Source organism: Castor canadensis, chromosome 6, assembly GCF_047511655.1.
Source record: "Castor canadensis chromosome 6, mCasCan1.hap1v2, whole genome shotgun sequence".
In the NCBI taxonomy this organism is placed as follows: Eukaryota; Metazoa; Chordata; class Mammalia; order Rodentia; family Castoridae; genus Castor; species Castor canadensis.
In genome coordinates this window covers 86,411,619-86,432,487 of record NC_133391.1, presented here as the reverse complement: position 1 = coordinate 86,432,487, position 20,869 = coordinate 86,411,619, and the positions used below count along the sequence as shown (strand labels likewise).

The 20,869-nt window shown below is 39.3% G+C and overlaps 1 protein-coding gene across 5 annotated transcripts in view; it reads right to left on the bottom strand.

Annotated features, from left to right (window-relative positions):
- Positions 1-10,594: 10,594 nt before the first annotated feature.
- Efna5 (ephrin A5) overlaps positions 10,595-20,869 on the bottom strand; it is a 275,816-nt gene continuing 265,541 nt past the window's right edge. For 4 of the 5 annotated variants that reach the window (XM_020175017.2, XM_074076998.1, XM_074077000.1 and 1 more), the window contains 2 exons: positions 20,476-20,556; positions 10,595-15,050 (listed from right to left, as the gene is read on the bottom strand). In XM_020175017.2, the coding sequence (XP_020030606.1) occupies positions 14,929-15,050; positions 20,476-20,556 (203 nt within the window). In that variant the 3' untranslated portion in view covers positions 10,595-14,928. The remainder of the gene's footprint in view (positions 15,051-20,475; positions 20,557-20,869) is intronic. The other variant, XM_020175022.2, reaches the window with a different exon arrangement.

The following is a 20,869-nucleotide window of genomic DNA, read 5'->3' as shown; positions in this document are numbered from 1 at the left end:
ATTCCTCAGATTTTAATACCTAGACAGATGTATGTTCTCCATTAAGGAAGAAGTGCTGTGGAATGTGGTGCTCTGTGTGCCAAGCCTTATCTTCTATTCCATAGATGCTGGTACTCAGTTAGTCATGGTCTGCTGGGCACTTCCCATGTAGCTTTTGCTTAATGTCTGAGTAATTGGAGGGAGAAGGACTTTGGTCTGTCTTTCTCCTTTTGTGACTTCCTCTTTTTGCACTTTATTTGAGATTGCAAGTGAGTGTGATTTCAGATGAGAAACACTTAACGGTGAGTCAGGGAGATGAAATTTCCCTGAGATGCAGAACACAGGAAGAGAAAATGTGTGAAAAATCACGTTGACGGGGTTGTCTTGGTAGCTAGTAAAGCAGAGAAAGGAAATTCCCTCACAGCAGGCTTTAATAAAATTGGCAGGCAGGGATACCGGGCTGTGTGAGAATGCTGGGGAGGAATATTTAGACAGAGAGCAAGAACAGGAATCATAAGGCCCTTCTCATTTTGGACATTCTTTCCCTGAACCTAATCTATTCTCCAAATGAGTTTTTGGATGAGAATTGTTTTCTTATGAATTTGCAACAATGGATTTGGAAGCATGTTAGTGCATTTCTTAACATAAGAAGTAAACGAAACATTAGGCATATGTTTTGGTATTAAAGATTTCTAATCCCAAGGATAGTTTGTAGAGAGTTTATAAAGAGTAGCCATTTATATATGTATTTGGTATATATATACCAAACAGTACATGGGAATTCAAATTTCCAAAGGAAATAAAGCAAGACATTGCCATTATTTAATGAAGGGATTCATCCTGTGAGTCTACAAAAATTTTAAGACTTAAAAATACCATTTGATGGTTATGTAACTTTTCTGGAATTTTATCTACTATATAAAGCAAATAAGCCCATTACCACAAGAAACATGGAATTGCTATTTCCTTATTCCTCACTTTACCAATGACCTACCATTTATTTGCTTGTTGCTTAATTTTTGTTATTTATAGTCTGCCTTTACCTTCCAGTTTGTAAGATTCTTGTGGCTGGGGGTGTAGCTCAGTGAAGGAGCAGTTGCCTAACATTCAAAAGGCATTGAGTTTGATGGCCCACCCCACAAAACAAAAGTATATTATGAATGCTTAGGATATTTTGTGGCACTTAGTAGGTCCTCAGTAAATACTGAATGAATGAATGATCTGGAAATGTTGGCCTCATGTGAGTAAATCACCCAAGTCAAAGTTGGCAGCCAGCCAGAACTCCTTCACCTAACCCCCTTTATGGTGGCTCTTTGAGTAACTACCAGGGTTCATATACAAGGAGGCAAAATGCTTCCAGGGATGGCAGTTAAAGATCAGGAACCTGGCCACAAAGCTTCCCTAAATGCAAGCAAGTGTTAGGATCATGTTGGGAATTAGCCTTCAATAAGTGAAATACTGGTGGGGATAGCAGCTTTAGCATTTACCTTTTTAGATACTTGTGCTAAATTGAGGTTGGTGGCCTGGAAGAGAGTCAACAGCTTCCAGAGAGAATCCAGAAACTTCAACCTCCACCAACTGCTTCTTATTTTTTAGTAGCTTGTTCCGAAAAGGCAAAGCAACAAATTTTGCCAGAGACTCAAGGCTGAAATAAACACTATCTTAGAAGTGGAAGGTCACTTTATAACGGTGTTGTCTATCACTCTGAGCTTCATTCACCTCCAGGGGAGACCATAAGCTTAGGCACAAAGTATGTATAAAATGCCTACTGTAGCTGAAGATATCAATTGAAAGAGTGGGAGAAAATAGCCTAAACCCTGTGCCCCTTCTTGCACTTGGTGTGGTGAAAAGGGAGGGGAGGCATTCAGCTCCTGCTGTTCTCAGTGGGGTCCCTCCAAAAGCAGCCCTGTATTAACTACTCTACTGTTTTGTCCCCATCTTGTTATCTGTTCTTGTTCAAATCTTTATTATTCATGGATGCAAAAAATCCCATCATTAACCCATCATAAATATTCATAACTTTGCAATTGTGTGCATTTCATTTAGCCACTTGGCAAAATTTCTCTGAAGTACCAGAATTTTAAGGAAATCTGGCTAATGAGACCAGAACCCATGAAATGCAGGGTGCCTTTCATATTGTATGTTATTTTATCTTAACCTGAAAACAAATGCAAAATATAAATAATTATTAAAAGAGATTAGTAGGGGAGGTGTTCGGTTGTGATGAAGAGCCACTCATTCTCAGCTTTTTCTTGATTGTGCTTTTGTGTCCAACAGAAGATAAGAGTAGACACTGTACTATAAAAGGGGGAACTGTGAGGCTGCACAGCTAATGGATTTATCCAGGAGTCTACAAAGGCCAGATAAACTCCCTGCTTTGGTTAACGGGGACCTCTCTTCTCATGTTCTGTATAATTACTGACGTCAGGTTGAAGTTGAGATAAGCGTGGCCCTTTTCTTGGATTTATTATAGCAGGCGGCCATCCCCTTTTTTACCAACTAGGAAAGTATTATATCCATCACTCTCTGTTCTTCTAATCCAGTTTATCTAAACTGTGCACTCTCCCATCAGCATTAAGCGCTGTTCATGGGAGTAAAAGAAAACCCAGCAAACTTCCAGCCAAATAGAATTGAAATAACGTGCTTCCCCACTGCCAACCCCTCCCATTCAGGGCACACAGATTTAAGCCAGTGGGGGCATCTTCTTTTGTACCACAAATTCTTGCCTTGAAATGTTTCTTTCCTGCCTTTCAGTTTAAGGATTCTCATCACTGAAAAGTATTTTTAAAAATGATGTGAGCTTGTAGAAGAAAATACGTATACCTATAGAAGTTGTTGCCCCTTGCCTGCACTTGTTTAGGATTCTCCCATGGCATCACTGACAGCATTTATGCTTGATAAGGAGTTGCTTTTCCAGCATAATGGCTAACTGGTGCTGGAACTATCAGTAACACGCAAAACTCAGCAAGTTCTGCTTTCCCTCAGGGTTTATGCCAGGTAGAAACAAGTTACCACCAAGGCAAGTATTAGACTGGCTGGATAGTGTGCATCACTTTGTAAGGAAATGTCACACGTTAATGAGGGCATTCCAGATCCCCATGCAGAGGACCAGTTAAGGCAAGTTCTTGGTCCGGTCCTGTGGAATTAGAGTAAGTTCTTTTTTCCCACTATTGATCCTTGAGCTCATTTGTAGTATTGCTTGGCATTCATCTGGTTTGTTGGGCCATCTGAAAGACTCTATTTAGAGCCTAACTTTTGTAACTTCTCCTTGTGCCAACTGATAGGGGAGAGGGTCAGGAGAGGGGGCTCTTTTTATTATTTATTTTATATTCAACACCATAAAAAGGTCTATATTTAAGAAAATTAGGTGTGGTGTTTTGTATAATCCATTGTGTCAATTTATATGTGACCTTTGAAATATGGCAAATTTCTTCAGAACGTAATTCATTAAAATTCAAAATCAGGTTCTTAAATTCTCATAGTATTAATTACTCCCTCTGTGCTTCCATCGCACTCTCTTCACAGCCTTCTTATCCCGTCATATTTGTTTAGGAGACAATTTTGCTTGCAAGGAACTATGATTCATTCAATGTCCCTCCAATAACGAGGGCTTATTTTAAAGACGCTTATGCTAATAATGGAGTCAGAATCTCATGAAGTCCTCAAAATAGAAACTAGATAATGACCGGACATCGCAGTGACTGGGACCAGGAAGTGATTCTAGGTTTAAGAAAATACTTCAATGGAAGTGAGAAATTGAATCTGGGCTTCTGTTAGAAGAAATGTACATAAGATACATTCTGTGTATCTGCTCCTTCTTCATCTACTCCCACTCTATCTTCTGACTCATTCTATTTATATTACCTCTTAAGAGGAAGATACTAATAGTCCTCAGTAATTAAATAAATGGTAAGTGAGAAAAAAGATATTTCTTTCCTTGTCAGACCACAATATAGGATGCTGACCAGTCTGGATTGGTTGCCTTTAGGTCAGGTGCCCTATTCCTGTCTAACCAGCTGTCTACAGATAAGAGGATTGGTATATTATGTGACTTCCCACTGCTTCCTTTCTTTTTATTAGAAGGGACTGTGGAAATGACAAGCTGTATAACTGATAGGTACAACTTCATAATGGCTAGCAGCTTTACCTGAGTGGATTCAGTCTCCAATTTACAAATATCCATAGTGTTTAGCATAGATCCTGGCATGTACCAGGAGCTCCACAAATCATGACTAAATTGAATAAATGAATCTTTAAATTATTTTTTCCTGGATGTAATTTGTATGACGTGAAGTAACTTGCAGTATACATGTAATTTGATATCATTTTCTTCTCAACAGCAGGAAATTACTGCATGTTCTGGATTCTAAGACATGGTTTATTTCACTTTCCCTCTTCCCAATGTCCAGAAGACATTTTTTTTTTCTTCATCTAAGAATCAGGCCATTGAGGTAGAGTTGGCAACTCAATATGATATGACATGAAGGCCAAACTTTGTATTCTGATTTCAAGGTGGTTAGGGCTTATTTTTTTATAGGGAAGACTGGAGACCCTCCCCCACATTGAGAGCTCCTTCCTCTAAGCTGTGTGCTTTCCAAGGCCCTGAGTGAGCAAGAGGAATAGGTCTGCATCTCCTGCTTCCCTTACAGGATCTACAGGCACACTGCATGACTATGCTTCAGGCCCTCAGGTAGAATTTCCAGTGGGATTGTCTCCAAATGGCAATTGCTTCAAGATTCTTTGACTACACAGTGGAGCACAAAAATGTAACCCCGTGTACAAGTTTGTGCTGGACAAAGGTCTATTCCTGCCTGGGCAACCTCCTGTCATGTAGTCATCATTTTTGGTTGTTCCTGCCTATCCATCCATGAACTTGATCAGAGCAGAAAATCAGTTTAGAAGCAGAGGAAACATTGTAGTGAGTGAAAAATCAATCTTAATTTTTGCAAATTTTCCACCAAAAAATGAATGTCAATTCCTTCATGTTAAGTCCTTTCCTTATTTCTTAAAAGGAAAACTTGATTGTGTTTTTGGGGAGCTGCTTCTGGAAGGTTGTATATACCTGCTGTGTATAAGGTGTCCTGACCTGAATTGCCTTTGCTTTCTTCCATGCTCTCCTGCTTTTTCACAGCATTCAGGGAAACCCACTTTTTTTCCTTCCTCTCTATGGAGGTGTCAACATTCCAACCAGAGTATTACAGTATGTGTGTATATTTGTCTGCTTTGAACAGCTTAGCACAGGAGGCTGGTGTCCTCAGTAGACAGAGTAGATAATAAGTGTTGTGGGTGGGATTGATGATAAAAAGAAGAAAAAAAGAAGCTGAACTAAGAGATGAGGACAGCCAAACAGATTTAGCCTGCTAATGAATCCACCAGCTAGTACCGAATTCTTGATGCTCTCTCCTCACCTTTCAAATCAAGTTAAAAAATTGATTCCATGCCTATTACAAGGGGCAGAGCTGTCGCTTACCAGAGAGATTAACTTGCTTTGTTGAATACTGACAGGGACCAGAGAAAGGCAGGACCCACACAGAATGCAGGGTACTCTAATTCATGGTAACCTCAAACCTGAACTAGGAGTGAATCAAGTGTAGTTTCTGCCAGGATCCTGTCCAAACTAAAGTAAACCTAGAGAAAGTTTAAGGAATTTCCAATCCAACATGAATTTGGTCATCTCTGTGGATCGTAGTCCCCTACCTCACATGCTCAACACTCTACTGGACAGCTACTCCAGTCAAAAACGACCATTGGTGGAATGATGGCTAGGCCTGGCCTTGAAACACTGGTATGCTCTGTACGTGAGGAAGTGAGCATAACTGAGGAAAAGACAGCAAGTGATGCTCTCTGCCAGAGTAGATGGTTTCCGCTTACTACTGAGATTCTGGGAAATTCTCCACAGTGTGGTCAGATGTGGACACTGCCGTGTTTGTCTGGCTGTCCTCCGGCATGATTTCTTTTAGCCACTGCATTTTTGGCCTATGGCTTTAGATGATAGCAGAATGATGTTCAGATGTGTTCAATGTGACCATCAGTGTCTTTTCAAATACCACATTGTTTAGAACAGATACTGCCTAGAGAAAAGGTGCTGTGAATATTTAAACTCAAAACAATGCAAAAGAGTCCCACTGTGCTTATGCGGGATAGGGGGAAACTGTTGAAAGAAGTTCCATACAAATTAAAATTGGCCTTCCTTATCCTCAGGTGTGCATCCAGGGATTCAACCAACCACTATTTGAAAATATTTAAAAAAAAAACCTGCATTGAACACATAGAGTTTTTTTTTTTCCTTGTCATATTCCCTAAACAATACAACGTAACAACTACTGACACAGCAATTACACTGTGTTAGAAATTGTAAGTCATCTAGAGCCAATTTAAAGTATCATGGAGGATGTGTGTAGGATATGTGCAAATACTACCCTATTTTAGGTAAAGGACTTTGGCATTCAGAGTGTAGTATCTGTAGGGGTCTCAAAACCAGTTCTTTCTAGATACTGAGATGAATATATTCTTTTAAATTTTTCCTAATTTTTACAGCTGTGTTTGAGTATGCACAGAAGACAGGAGATACCTTGAGAAAGTATAGAAGACTTTGAAAAGTCTACTTTTATGATAAAAACCATTGACTCACAAATAAGAAAAGTTTGGGAAGTTGCCCAGGACCTTTCTTCCAATTACATTGCTTTGGAAACTTCCTAAGGAAGGGATAAATATGTCATTTGTTTTTCCTTCAGCTGGAGCTCTTAAGTTCCTCAGAAATTAAGAGGAATGGACAGGCGGTACTCTGTCCAAATCCTGGCTCAAATTGACTCTAGTTCTTTCCCTGGGCTACCTGAGTAAAGCAACTTTCTCTTCTGTTCTTCCAGGGGAAAGTGATGACGATCCTCCTTTCCTGTTAATTCTTCTCAAGCTTGTGGGAAACAGCCATTAGTTTATGTTTTATTCTTTATGCCTGTGAGATCTTGGGATGAAATACTCTCAGTAAACCACAAAGCCTATTACTATTTTAAGTACCTGCATCTTCCAGAAGAAGGAACATGCTGGCTTCCCTACAGGAGAAATAAATGGAGCCAGCTTTCAGGCTGGCTTACTGTCTTTAATAAAAAATAAAGAAAGATACAGATCATCTTGTTCCCTCTACTGTAGAAAACCTGTCCAGACCTAGTAAAGTACAGCATGAATTTCGGAAGAGTTACTTGTCACACTCTGTGCTATACAAATCATGTGTTGTTTTGTTTTTTAAGTTGAGGGGGGGATGTCCTAAAAACAAGATCTGAACACAAAAAAGAAAGGACACCAGGCATGATGATAATAATGCATTTTCTAGGATGTATGTGGCAAGAAACTTGTTCTTTCTCTCATTTTAGGGCCTTGTTTCGTGGCTGTGAAAGAAAGAAAATGACTGGCTATCCACATTTCAAATCATATGTGCAGTTCGAGGGAACACCTGGCACTTGTGAACAAAGCAGCAGGCAAAAATATTTTGTTCTATTTTCCCATTGTCATCTCTTTTTGAGATTTTTTTTGTCCCTCCCTTTGTGTTCTTGTCAAGATTGACAAGCATCCGTGTGTTACCAAGTGACATGGAGTTCTTGCTTGAATAATCATGACTACAATCCAGGATATTTCAAAGCATGTTATTGACTCAGAGAGCCACCCCCGAGATTGAATTCTTTTGAATTAACATTGACTGACAGCATCAGTGAGGTGGTGCTTTTAACCTAATGGCCTGGTCCACCCACATCCCTGCCCCAGCTCTGGTGCTGGCATCTTCATCCCAGGGCTGCTATGATACAGGTTGTATAGCTAGAAAGGTTTCTCTCATTAATGTTACAGAAAACCCCATGTTCAGGAATTTAATCTCTGAATGAGAAAAGCTGATGGCAAGAAGAGAACTGAACTCATGGGACACTAAGAATGGAACGGGTGTCGTTTTAAACAATAAGTAGTGAAACCATGCTTTACTCTCTGCATGTACTGACGCTTTTGAGAAGAGAGTATTGCAATCTCTGGTGGAAATCGCTGAAAGGGTCGTTATGTTGGGATAGGTTGAACAGGAGACCTTTAATCCCCTTACTTCTCTCCAGTCCTAAGGGACAGCTCCAGACATTCTACATTGAAGGGCTTAGAAACTTAGAAACTACATTCTGTTTGAAAAGGAGGGAGAACAAGACTTACCTGGAAATAGCACATGCATGACAAGCGCACTGTTTTAACTAGGTATTAAGTTCTTAGGACTGGTTTGGCTAACCATCTCTTCTCCAAACCAACTAAACCTTTGGTGATGTGCTTGACTCACTTCTTGGAGACTGTAATTCCCTGCCATTTTAAAAAATCTTATGTGTTTACTTATCACCTACAGTTCAAAAAGCACATGAAATTGATGCCAATTTCCTACTCACAGGGTCCAGAGATTACAATTCCATCTTAAAAATAGACACACATATGTATTTAACCACTTAACAACTTAATAAAGAGAAATGTATCACACCAAAACCTGACAGAGAATATTGGCCTGATTGGTTATTTGTAACGATCTTCATAAATACTTGTTCTTCAAAGGGAAAACTGTAATGCTTCTCACAGCATTTTCACCAATACTTTCCTGAAGGATGGTTATGTTAGTAGCAGAAACTAAGCTCCACAAACAATCCCTTAGTAACTATTTTGCAAACAGTTCCTAAAAAACTGTCAGAATGGACAATGAACAATTTATCAGAATGATTTTGAAATTTCATGACACTTAGATTATACTATACATTCCAATAAGAAATGAGATTCAAATACATGTGTTTTATTCACCAGATGCATGAAAATCTGGGCTCTGAGATTTCCCCTATGCATCTTGTTATACAACACTTCAGATGACCCAAGAATTCCAGATGCTTTGTTACCAAAAATGTGTGATTAATGCAACACTGTTCATCACCCCATCACTGGTCCAGCTTGTTTTCCCATTAGAGTATGCAGCACTAACTATTGAGAATGGCCTCTTAATCAGGAACTCACTGCCATTATCAAATTATCTTATGCATCAGTTTTGCATGTTCTGTACATTATCCCATTTCCTTAATCTCTGTGTGGGTAGCCTTGAACTTTGCTGAGATCCTGGGCATATCACAATTAAGTTTCAGATACAATTTCAGAAGCAGCTATCTGATTATTCTGTAAAGTAAAATCTGAAATTGTCATCTTTTCTTCACATCCCCTACTTCCTTAGGGGAAGAAATGGTGATTTCTCTGGACCAATGTCTTCAAAATTTGCTTCAGTGACACTCATTCTGTCTTGGGTTTTCTCATTTTCACAGTCACCTCTGTAGCTAGTATGAAAATTTACACTATGCATTTCATCATTCTCTTAAAGCCTACCATGGCTTCTGACTTGCTCAAGTTTTTCATTTTATAAGGAGTCTCGGACCTCATTTTGACTCTTCAATCTAATCTGAAGATCCCAAACTTTTTTCACCTACTTTTGTTTTCAAAGAGAATCTTCACTATTATTTATACATAGCATATATGCATGCATTTTATACTGTTCTTTACAAATCATTACTACTATGCTTATACATAACATCTGCCTAATGTTGCAAACTTTGGAAGTACAGAGTATAAACATTATTCTGTATAGCACTGACTGAGCACAATGTCATGATCACTTAAATGCTTTTGATGATGATGGTGAAGATGGCAATGATAACGTAATGCTGTTCTGGTTAGAAAATGTCACATAGATAGTCCAGTATATATATATATTTTTAAAATGTGAGTTGTCATTCTATGAAGCTGTCATTCTTCATTAGAAAAAAAGGTTATGGTAAGTTATAATTAGTGTTTAGTGCCCTGTCAAATAATTAAGTATAACCAAAAGCTCTCAGTGAGTTTAGTGTTAACATGGTGTAATTAAAGTCTTGAAATGCATTAGGTGTCTATTATGTCAGATATTTGATGTTTTGTTTCTTTACAGATGAAATTCTAAGACTGTGCTTATAGCAATGTCATTTTCAAAGACAAAACACACATCATTCAGATGCAAAATGGGCTTTGCAGTACCCTACAAGGGCAGAATTCAGAAAATCAAAGAAAAAAAATCACTTCTACAAAACTTTTATTTGTATATAAGGAAACTGAGTCTTAAAGATACTGTGACTTGCCCAATGTCACACAGTGGTTAATTCTTCCTTAAGAGTGAGAAGTGAGGGTTGAGATTATACTGAAATGATTACTGTTGCTGTTATTTTTTTTTTTTTGAAGTCTAAGATATTTGCTAGGAAAATACTTACTTGGTGTTTTTGATAGGGTGAAATAATATGTGCAAAATGAAAGAATATAACTTGTACGTAGCTCTTGTATTTACATCATTTTACATTGCAGGGCTTGTCATAAGAGCTTTCTTTAAGGCTCAAATATGGAGACAACACTGAAATCTCATCATTCTCTCAACAGAATAACTGGAATGCTCCTAGTACTTGGTCATTTTTAATCCTGCATTCTTTGAGCTTCCCAGACCTTCTCTTGTGCATGTTGTATTATCTTTTCTGCCCATAAAGATTTTGAAAAATCAGCAAAGAAATAAAGGCGTCATTCAAGGAACAAAGAAGTAGAAGGAGGGATCCAATTAAAATGATGAAAATCTTTAATTTTTATTTAGGCATATTTGTACGGACACGTGTATATACAAATACAGATCGTATGGGTTTGTTTGTGTGTGGGTTTTTTTTTTTTTTTACATTTTCGCTTACGTTTATATAATGTCAGCATTTCAAAACAGCACTCGATGAGTAAGTGCAAAGGAACTGTTAAAGCAGGGCAGTACAAGCACAGGACCACACGGAGCTGGACTTCACACCCAGACGCACACACAATGAGTGGCTTCAATGGGGTGTCAAGAGTAAGCATGGAAAGCGGATTTTGACTCATGGGTAACCTCCAACATGCCAGCATCTATTAAACTATACAGACAATGGGAGCAAGCCCATTGTAGGGAGATTTGTCTCACATCCGAGCAGCTATGGGGCAAATGCATGGGAAAAACTGAGTGATGCCAAACCAGAGACAGACCTGCCCATTCATGGCTCTGAGCGAATATTAAATGTGGGAGGGAGGTGAGAGAGGAAAGAGAGAGAGGAAGAGAGAGATAGAGGAGGGAGAGAAGATGGATGGGAGAAAGAGAGAAGAGAGAAAAACATAAAAAGTTCAGAAGGGGGCTATAGGCAAACAAGGGTGTTAGAGGAGGTGGTTTTCAAAGAAAAGCTAGTGACCACAACTCTGAGAGCACTGAATGGAAGGAAGAAGTTTAAAACTGTTTTTCTAATTTTTTTAAACTAATAAAAATGGCTGCAGCCGTTGCTAAGGCACCAGAGAAAAACAAGAGTTCCTGAAAACCCACAGGTACTTTGTGACTTTTCCTTGCCCAACACAGAGAGGGGAAACAGCCCCCATTTAGCCTTCCTAAAGGGATGGATTTGCAACCTTCCTGTGCCTGAGCTGCATTTGATACTGATAAGACTCTTCCTGGGAAAAAATGAAACAGTCCATGAAATAACCACAAACAGAAAACCAAATCAAACCAAAGTACAGAACCATTACTAAATTCTCTAAACCTTTTCAAACCACATGCTTGGGGTGGGGGGAGGACCACAGGGCTCCAACATCAGACCTTGAAAACACTGAGGACAAAACATTGATCAAAAAAGTCATGTTGTTCCAGGTCCTAAGATGATGGAGTCTTAAGATTGAGTAGGCAATGACCACACATGAGTCCAGTGTCTCAGCCATTTGTGACTTTTCTCAGCCATGTACACATTGGATGTTTCAAAGCCTCAATGCATGTTTTGTATCCTGAAAGTCTATTGTTCTCACTTACAAAAGACATAAAAATCAAATTAATACTTTATTATCAAACACTATATACAACAGAGGTTGCTAATAATACAGAATTAACGCAATTTTTTTTTTTATGTTTTAACTTTTCTTTCCTCTGCCACCCAAGAAAGTACAGTACAAAACAATAGTCTAAACTAACACAAACTGTTACCTGGTCTATTAAAGGATACACGGTATCCACTAAACAGACAGATGCTTATTTCCCTGCTTCATGTTGCAAAGCCCTTGGCAACCAGGGGCAAAGGTCGCTGGGGTTTGACCAACTGGGGCAGAGGGGCACTATGGGTGCCCTGCAGGCTTTCAAATTGTTCTTTAAATTCAATCTGCTACAAAGTTGCATCGACATCCTCCTAAGCCCCCAGAGGATTGTAACACCACCGCCACCACCACCGCCACCACCAAAGGCCACCAGCGCTTTTTTGGACAAGATGAAAACTGTTTTGACACCAACCATCTTTTTGAAAATTCCACTGCCAGTGCATTAGCTATGAATACATCACTTATAGGTAGAGAAGCATATTATCTACTGGTGTGGACAGTCTTGCTATTTTTTTAACTTAATTTTCAGTGGTACAATAGTGAAGGAGAAAGGTCTAATTTCACTGAGAAAAATGAAAGACAATGGCAGAGGGGCCATGAATAATTATTTGATCATTTGTTAGACAAATGCTAGAAAAACCACAGAAGTTACCATTTCTAAAATGAAATTAGCACTGCTAATGTAGTTATGACTAACTGGAATCATTATAGGATCATTTGATTTCCTTGATTATAGAACATGCAGTATTATTTTGGTTCTGACTATTGATCCACTTTAGAAAATATTTTTATTCTCCCTACCCAAATCCCACTGGACCAACAAGCTTATAACTATTAATAAAAAGAATAGTATTTCTGATATTACTAAGAGTACTGAGCACATAAAAAAGGGAAAAAGCAACCAAATGCTGTGAACTTTTGTTTCAATTAAATGATGGGTACCTTCTGTGATAAGACTCTGCCACTCCAGAGAAGTTTCTGATGTTGGGGGAAGAGGACTGATTGTATCTTGGAGGCTGGCAACCCCACTCATACAGTTCCAAGTGAGAACAGACGCAGCAGTCCTATCCACTCCTAATGGATCAGGTAAGCCCAGATTACATTTCAACATGTGTACAATTCTCCAGGGTGCAGTACGTTCACAGCTGCCTTTCATTCACATATTTTTCTAATTCGATGCTACTCACAATTCTAAGCAAATTCCCATTCCTGAAGTCTGTCCAAAATATGGCCCCCTTTTTTTCGCATTTATCTTTTAAAAACAAATATACAAAAATCCATATTTTGCTGGAATGCTTTCAATTTTTCACATTTTACATGATCATTGCATTTATTAACTTACTTATTTTGAAAGGCATAGTTTCTATTGACGTCGTGCAATAGCAAAAAAAGGCTAGATTGTTTTTCCATTGGTCTGACACTTTTCCCTGTCTAGGCTTTGGAGTTTAAAGTTCATGACAGCCCCTTAGTAGAAACCCCAAGGCTTGCATTTCCTGGTAATCAACTGGAAATATCCCGTTGGTCATGCTGAGGCTGCTTAAACAGGGGCATCCTGTGTTTGTTCTCCTTCTGCCCCACCCCTACAATGAAACAAGATAGCCCCCATATTTCTAAATGTATCAAGGGATACCACTTTTTCTCACAAGTTTAAATAGGACAAGCATATATACTCACTCTCAGCATAAAGTATATCTAAATAATGTATTTTCTATTCTAGTGGATTTTTAAAAAAATATTTTGTTAAAGTCTTTGGGACTCCATCTTGTTTATCTCCCACAGATAAACGTACGTCTCCCTTATGCTTTAGGCTGTGTCAGAAAGGGAAAGAATATAAAATCAACACTTGAATTTTTTTATTCCAAACTTTGGAATTTTTATTCCAAATTTCCCTTTATCCCTCCCAAGTAGTGCTGACTGACTCTCCTGGTGGCAGGGGTTTGTGTCCAAATCCCCTGTAGTCATGGAGTGTGGAGTGAAATGTGGGCATTGGGGTGGGAGATGGGGAAAGGCCACAGCACACTGGAGCTCCAGCAAAGCCAAATCACTTCTCCTCTGGCCACTGACATCCTTTCCTTGGTACATATCGTCCCCCAGAGGAGTAGCCAAAGCTATTCCACTTTGTACTCATCAACCCTGGCTTGTCAGCCTTGGGGAAGGTCACTTTATTCATAAAAATGCCTCTTTGAGTTCCTAAAAAAAAAAAAAAAGTTTTAGCACCATGGTGATCTATATTCAAAGGAACAAAAATCTGGTGTGCACTGCCCAGTCACTAAAAAAATTAGAGGCACTCACACATATATAACCCCACCAAACATATATGTCCTCTGTGTTAGGATTCCTGCACTGGACCTGCCTCCTGGGAAGAAAAGGCTTCTTTTACAGAGCACAAGTTTTGCTGTCAAGAATGCTTTAAGACAGTCATATTAAAAAACCCAGTGTCTCAACCTTTTAGAAGCCTGTTCATTTATACACTCCTAGAGGAAATGGTGTAATATTATATCTATTCTTAATACCTCCCCTCTGGACCTGACATGGTGACATGATGCCCTGCAAGATCATCTTACAGTCCTGAATGAGAAGGCATAAATATTGTATAGGAGAGTGAAACCCTCCTGGGCCTGGCCGTCACTGGCTGCATCTGCCACTATTCTTCCTTGTCCATATACCTCCGCCACAGTGCACTAACGGAGGTGAGCTCTTAGAGGAGAAAGCACAGGAGCTGAAGAACCATTGGTGTCACTACGACAATTTGGCATTTTCATCTGGAGTCCATTTAATTTGGAAGGGGTGAGAAAAGTCAAGGGCAAGGGCTGGGGGAGGGGTGGGGTGAAGGAGGCAGCAATTAGTTTATCCCCCACCCCCCAATCCCAAATTGTTGTTTAGAATTCAGGCTGAAGGAAAGAAAAGAAAAATCTGACATCTGCCGAAACCCAATAACAAGTCCCTTCTTAGGATGAGCAGTTAGGTGGATCTCCGGTGTTCCAAGACCCTGATGTTTTCTGTGACAGGTGATGGGAGGAGACTGTGCTATAATGTCAAAAGCATCGCCAGGAGGAACAGTAGGATTGCCAAAAGGCGGCTGGGTATCCTCGGTGTTTGTGCCGCGTTCTCGCCGCGGGATGGCTCGGCTGACTCATGTACGGTGTCATCTGTTCAAATAAAAGCACACATTCCAATGAGATTTCACATCCTTAATAACTCTCTTGCAGCAGCCTGCTGTGAACAGACCTCACCACCCTCTGCAAAGTAGGGTAATGAACCTTGTGCCACCATTGACTTTCATGTCTGCATAATCACTCATTATTTACAGCAAACAAAGGAGAGGCAGAGAAAATTGGACTTTCTCCACAATATTAATACTTTCCTCTAAAATTAAGGGGAAAAGCTGTGCACACACTGTAATGTTGGTCCTGTGAGTTACATTGGTTTGCCAGCAGTCGGAAACACGTTGCACAAACTTGAGATGTCACAGGGAGGAAAGTGATATGTTGGAGAGCGCCAGGGAAAGAGGTGGTTATGGCATGTTAGTGGTTAACCAAATGAGCTACACATCTTGTCCTTTTTTACCCATTTCATAGGATCAGTGTTGAATGCTTGGATGGTGGGTGCCTAGGTGAATTTTTAAACATGAAAAATTAAATGTCAAAACAACAGTATCTTAAACAATATAGAGTGCCTCACAAACTACAAAAATCCCATACCCACTGGTTTGCCTACAATTAGGAATCAATTACGGTGCTATTTGCATTTGAGGCTCTGCAACTCCAGGATTAAATTACTTGAACTTGACTATTCTTATTTTTATCAGGCTGAAGCTTGGCACATAAATTATCAGTGTGGATGCAAATTTTCCTCTAAATAAAATGGATTAAGTGAGTTAAGCTTCTTTTATTTAGCTATAAAGTGTTCTACGAGGCTGCCTCAGACTTTGGATAGCCTCCCTGATCTGCATGATTAACAGGCTTAACTTCAAAAGGGGAACTTGCAGTAATTAGTGCCCAAAGATGGATTGGAGGCTTGACCAAGAGCTGTACTATTCTCTGGTGTGGTCCATCTCCTTCCTTCCACCTGCCCTAGCTAATGCTTTAGGCTAAATGACCTCTGAACATGCTCCTGGGGCCCACAGGTTTTTATTTCAGCCTCTTGGGAGCTTCCAGAGTTTGCCCAGCAGTTGCCATCTGGGGTCACTCGATGGTCATCAGAGAGAACAATGACAAGTGAGATTCTAATGGTTGTTCTCAGTTATGTAGACCTCAAAAGATAATCTCTAAGTATCCCTCAATGAGCCACCTTGAGCCTCTTAATGGATTAATTATCCATTACTTTATTTATGGGTTGTTTTTTTTTTTTTTGTAGTACTAGGGTTTGAATTCAGAGCCTTATGCTTACAAGGTGCTCTACTTCTTGAGCCATACCCCAGCCCATTTTTTGCTTTAGTTATTTTTTGGATAGGGTCTAGCTTTTGTCTGAGATCAGACTCAGACTGTGATCCTACTACCTGTGCCTCTGGAGCAGTTGGGATTACAGGCATATACCACCATATATGGATTATTTTTTTAGAGGAGATCTTGCTAACTTTTTGCCCAGGCTAGCCTTGAACCACTCTGTCTCTGAGTAGCTGGGAATATAAACGTGACCTACCATGCCTGGCCCTTATTACTTTAAACTCATTTATATTTTCCTCTCACATGTGTCACAATAAGAATGTTTTTTTCTTTACAGGGTAGAGTTACACTCCCCATTATTTGTCCTGAAGGGATCTCTTTTCAGGCTAACACACTGTACCCCACTTCAGATGCACTAATTTGGGGTGTTACTGTTTACATGTTCATTCCCCATGTAACCTAAGAAATGTGTCCTCTCAGCACCGAGTCCTTTGCCCTGGAGGACTCATCTCTTCAGCTGGTCCTCATGTAGGAGCTGCAGCATCCCTTTGTGTAAATTGCTCTCCTTTCCTGGACTTTAGCAAACCTGGATGGAGTAGCTTCAGCTTAGGAAACTTGAAAGGTTAGGAAGCAGGATGGGGAAGGTAAATGATATAAAGAAACAGACATAAAGTCCTGCACAAGGCATTCACAGACCCTCAGCTCTCATCTGCTCTTTTTCAGTCTTGCTAATGTATCAATTAAATCTGTAGTTAACAAGAAGCAGAAGTAAAAGCCCTGAAATTAAAATCCAAATCACATTCTTAAGAGCACCAATACAGTGTCAATCAAAACAATGGAGCACTTCAGGCTTAATTATGAAAGAACCATAAACCCTGAGGATTCTAAAGTTCATTTTGAAACTTATATTTATATACCTGAAATTCCAACACCATTTGGGTTCTTCTCCACCTCATTTTAATAACATTCTACTCAACCTGTCTCCTAGTGTAGTTTGGAAGTGTACCGCTAACAGGCACCCAAACTGCACTTAGGCACTCAATGTGCTCATGAAGGGACTTCTTCATTGCTTCCTGTCCCTTCCAGGTGCTCGAGGAGGGCTGTCCATTACTACACCCAGAGAAAGAACTTTGCAGGGTTACTGAAAGGAAGACTTTAATTTTTCATCTGTATAAAGCATGAGGCCAAATGTAGCTTTTAGTACTGACATCATAGCCAATCTCTACAATTATCCACCTTTGTAAGCAACCAATGAATATAAATCTTGTATTCAAAGGGGAAAACCCATTTCATTGGGGTATCATGATTCTTCTCCTGTTCCTGCATGATGTTCTCCAAACAGGATTCTACAAAGCATCCTTTGATTAAAAACAGGGCCTCAATGATGGTGAATTCTAAGGCCCCCCAAGAGTGAAAGTAGAAACTGGCAAACATTTGGGTAAATCTGAGCAATTTCAGAATTTTAAGGAGGAATTCATAAGCAAAATCTTTCCCAATGTAAACTGTACCTAAATATGAATTGTTAATACTTGTAATAGCAAGTGAGACTTGGAAGATGAAAATGTTCCTCTTCAGAACCCAAATCAAATCTTGTCTCTGGCTAGAGGATTCCACCACATGAGGGTTTCGATGGTTAACTGAGGGAATACTGGCAATATTTTGGAGCAAGTGATGTGGCATATGTCTGCCCTGAGATCATCCTGTGTCCCTGATGATAGGAAACTGGCAGGCAGAATGTGCAAGCAAACAAAAAAGACAAATACATTCCAAAGACAGGTGAATTAGTAAACATGCAGTGGAATCCTTTCAGACTTGCTGGATTCATAAAGTCTGCATCTACTTGCAGAGCTGGCTAAAAGAGAATATTCATTAGTTTAACCAGTCAATAGAGTGCTTATGTCTGACTGAATTTTCTAAGGAATAAGGTAAGGTGCTCAAATGTATTATTGTGTTCATAACTTCCATGAGTTGTGACTCAACCTTGTCTCACTTTTTGATTGAGCATGCTCACCAGCAAACCCTCAAATAGAGCCACAGTTGACTCAAGGGGCCTTTTCTGTGTGTATACCTCTACACTACTCTCCAACATGTGCGTGCACGCACACACACACTCATACACACGCACACAAACTCATTTCACAACACTCTTAAATGTCTGCAAACTTCCATCCACAGATTTTGGGCAATTGTAAATTTAAAATGCTCTGTGAAAAAGAGCTTGTTTCCTAAAAGATGTCTAAAATATCTAACTATCTTGCATTGTATCATTAGTTGAATTCAAAGGTAATTTTCCTAACAGCAGAGTAGTCCTCAGTGTGCCTCTTCATTACTAGAGGAACACATGTGATCTGTTATATTTCTAAACATCCTTCTGCTCTCTACATAGCCAGTGGCATTTACTTTGAAAAAAGATCATGGGAAAGATTGCCTTCATTTTGAATAACGTGTATCAAAATGCCTAACTCTAGTAGTCATTGTGCTCACGACTTACTAACAAAGCCAAGAAAGTTAAGTATTTTTTCTGATCATCTATACTGCTAGTAATAATAAGAGAATACTACTTGTATACTAACATTGGAATGGGAGTCAAGAGATCTGAATATTAACCCTGGATCTTTTACCTAACTAGCTGAGTGACCTGGGAAAGTCCACTCAGTCACAGAATGAAGAGTGTAAACTCTGAGGTCTTTCAGAGACTCCATTTAACTTTCAACTCCTTTGATGGCCACATTCTCAAGCCTGGGAAGAGTCTGGAACCTTGAGAAGTCACAGTAATGCTTCCAGATTTCCAGGACACAATTAAAATGTCTCTGCATCAGCACTCATTCCTTGCAACATTCTAAAGTGGTTAACTGATCCCTGGGGAGCCACTAAGGCCTCTAAAAGCTCATTGTACACACCTCTCATTTGCGCTCTGGGTGAGATGCCTGCCTTAGAAAAACAAGAATGCCTGAGAAAAAACCCCTAGCTCTTCCTGTCAGCTACAACTTGAAAGCTATTGCATATCCTGAGGCACCACAATTACTCAGGATAAGTTCCCTAAGGCTCATTGACTGTGTTATCCCATAACAATACTTGGAGGATTAAGTAGACTCCAAAACCCTTTAATTTGTAGAACCTTAAGAAAAAGAAGTCCTACTAAAAAAAAGACCTAAACGGGGTGGGGGCTGGGGGACTCTCCATTTACGTAAGAGGGCTCAAATCTCTCTGTGAAGAGGAAGTAATTTTATTTCCTTAAGTTTGGAGATGGTCATGGGAGATGGATAAGGAAAGCTATGAAGATCTCCAGCAGGTGGGTGGAGAAAGACACCACACAGGATGGGGAGGAGACAGGGACCCCAGGCACACTCTTCCTTGAACAGTGGTAGAGAGCTATCACCTACTGCAATTGGTCTAGTTGTGTTCAATAACCAGATAGAATTTATAACCAAATGGGTAGTCTTAACAGATTTACATTATCCACGGTATGCTACAAGTGTAAATGCTTAAATGAGTACCCTTGTAGGCCTTATTTTCCTTTATAGTGATGGGAAAGTTTGAGTGTGTGAAAGTCAGTAGTAGAAAACATTTATCACATTTGGCTCTGGGCTGCTGTGCACATTGGTGGGGGCAGAAGGTGTGTGAATTTTTGGTGGAATATGATTAAACTTCTCCAGATAAACTGCTGTTGATAACAGCACAAATGATACTGAAATAAAATGATAAATTCCATAATGCACATAAATTTCTAGAGAAAGCTAAATAGGATGAATTCTTTCCTATTTTGTGTAATAGTCTTGCTACTTTTATCCACAGATTTGAGTATAGTAAAAAAAGAGAAAATTATACAATAGAAATGTTTTCTGTCTTATTTGAAAACGGATCCTTTCATAGTCACAGTGATTCACCAGCATGCTCTGAGGATACAGTAAAAGGCAGTGAGATTTTAGCACTCTGATGGGACTTCTACATTAGGACACTGCATTAAATGAAACCCATGTCTATAAAAGAAACCTGGTGTTTAATCTAACATGCATTACACAAAGATACTGGAAGAATGAGGAGGGATATAAGTACTATTAGCATTGCTAGCAATGGGCAAAAGCAGAACTGTAACATGCAAACATGCAGAGAGGAAGAAAGGAAAAAAAGTACTGAAGCACCAGAGGGAAGATGCATTTGTTAAAAGAGATTCTCTAAGCATACTAACCTGCTGGTTCTAATGAATTTTCTACTTTGTCGTTAACATCGAAAACACGATCATGAACACCTATAGTTTTCATACAGCTATCTATAACAAAAATAGAGATAACAGCCAAATATGTTAGTGAAGACACCCTTAAACTCCATTTCTTTCTTTTTTTCTTTCTCTCTATTTTTCCTTTTATTTATGTAGAGATTGTTTTATAATCAATGGCATGTATCCAAATGCCAATATTGTTCCCATTTGCTGTGCACGTACAACAGTCTAAGAAACAACAAGTTAGCAACTGCTGTGTACTTAAATAAAATAAAAGCATCATGAAGAACGATGAGAAAAAACATGATGAAAACTAAAACATGGATGTTGATATACAAAACAGATACCACACAAGATTTAACAG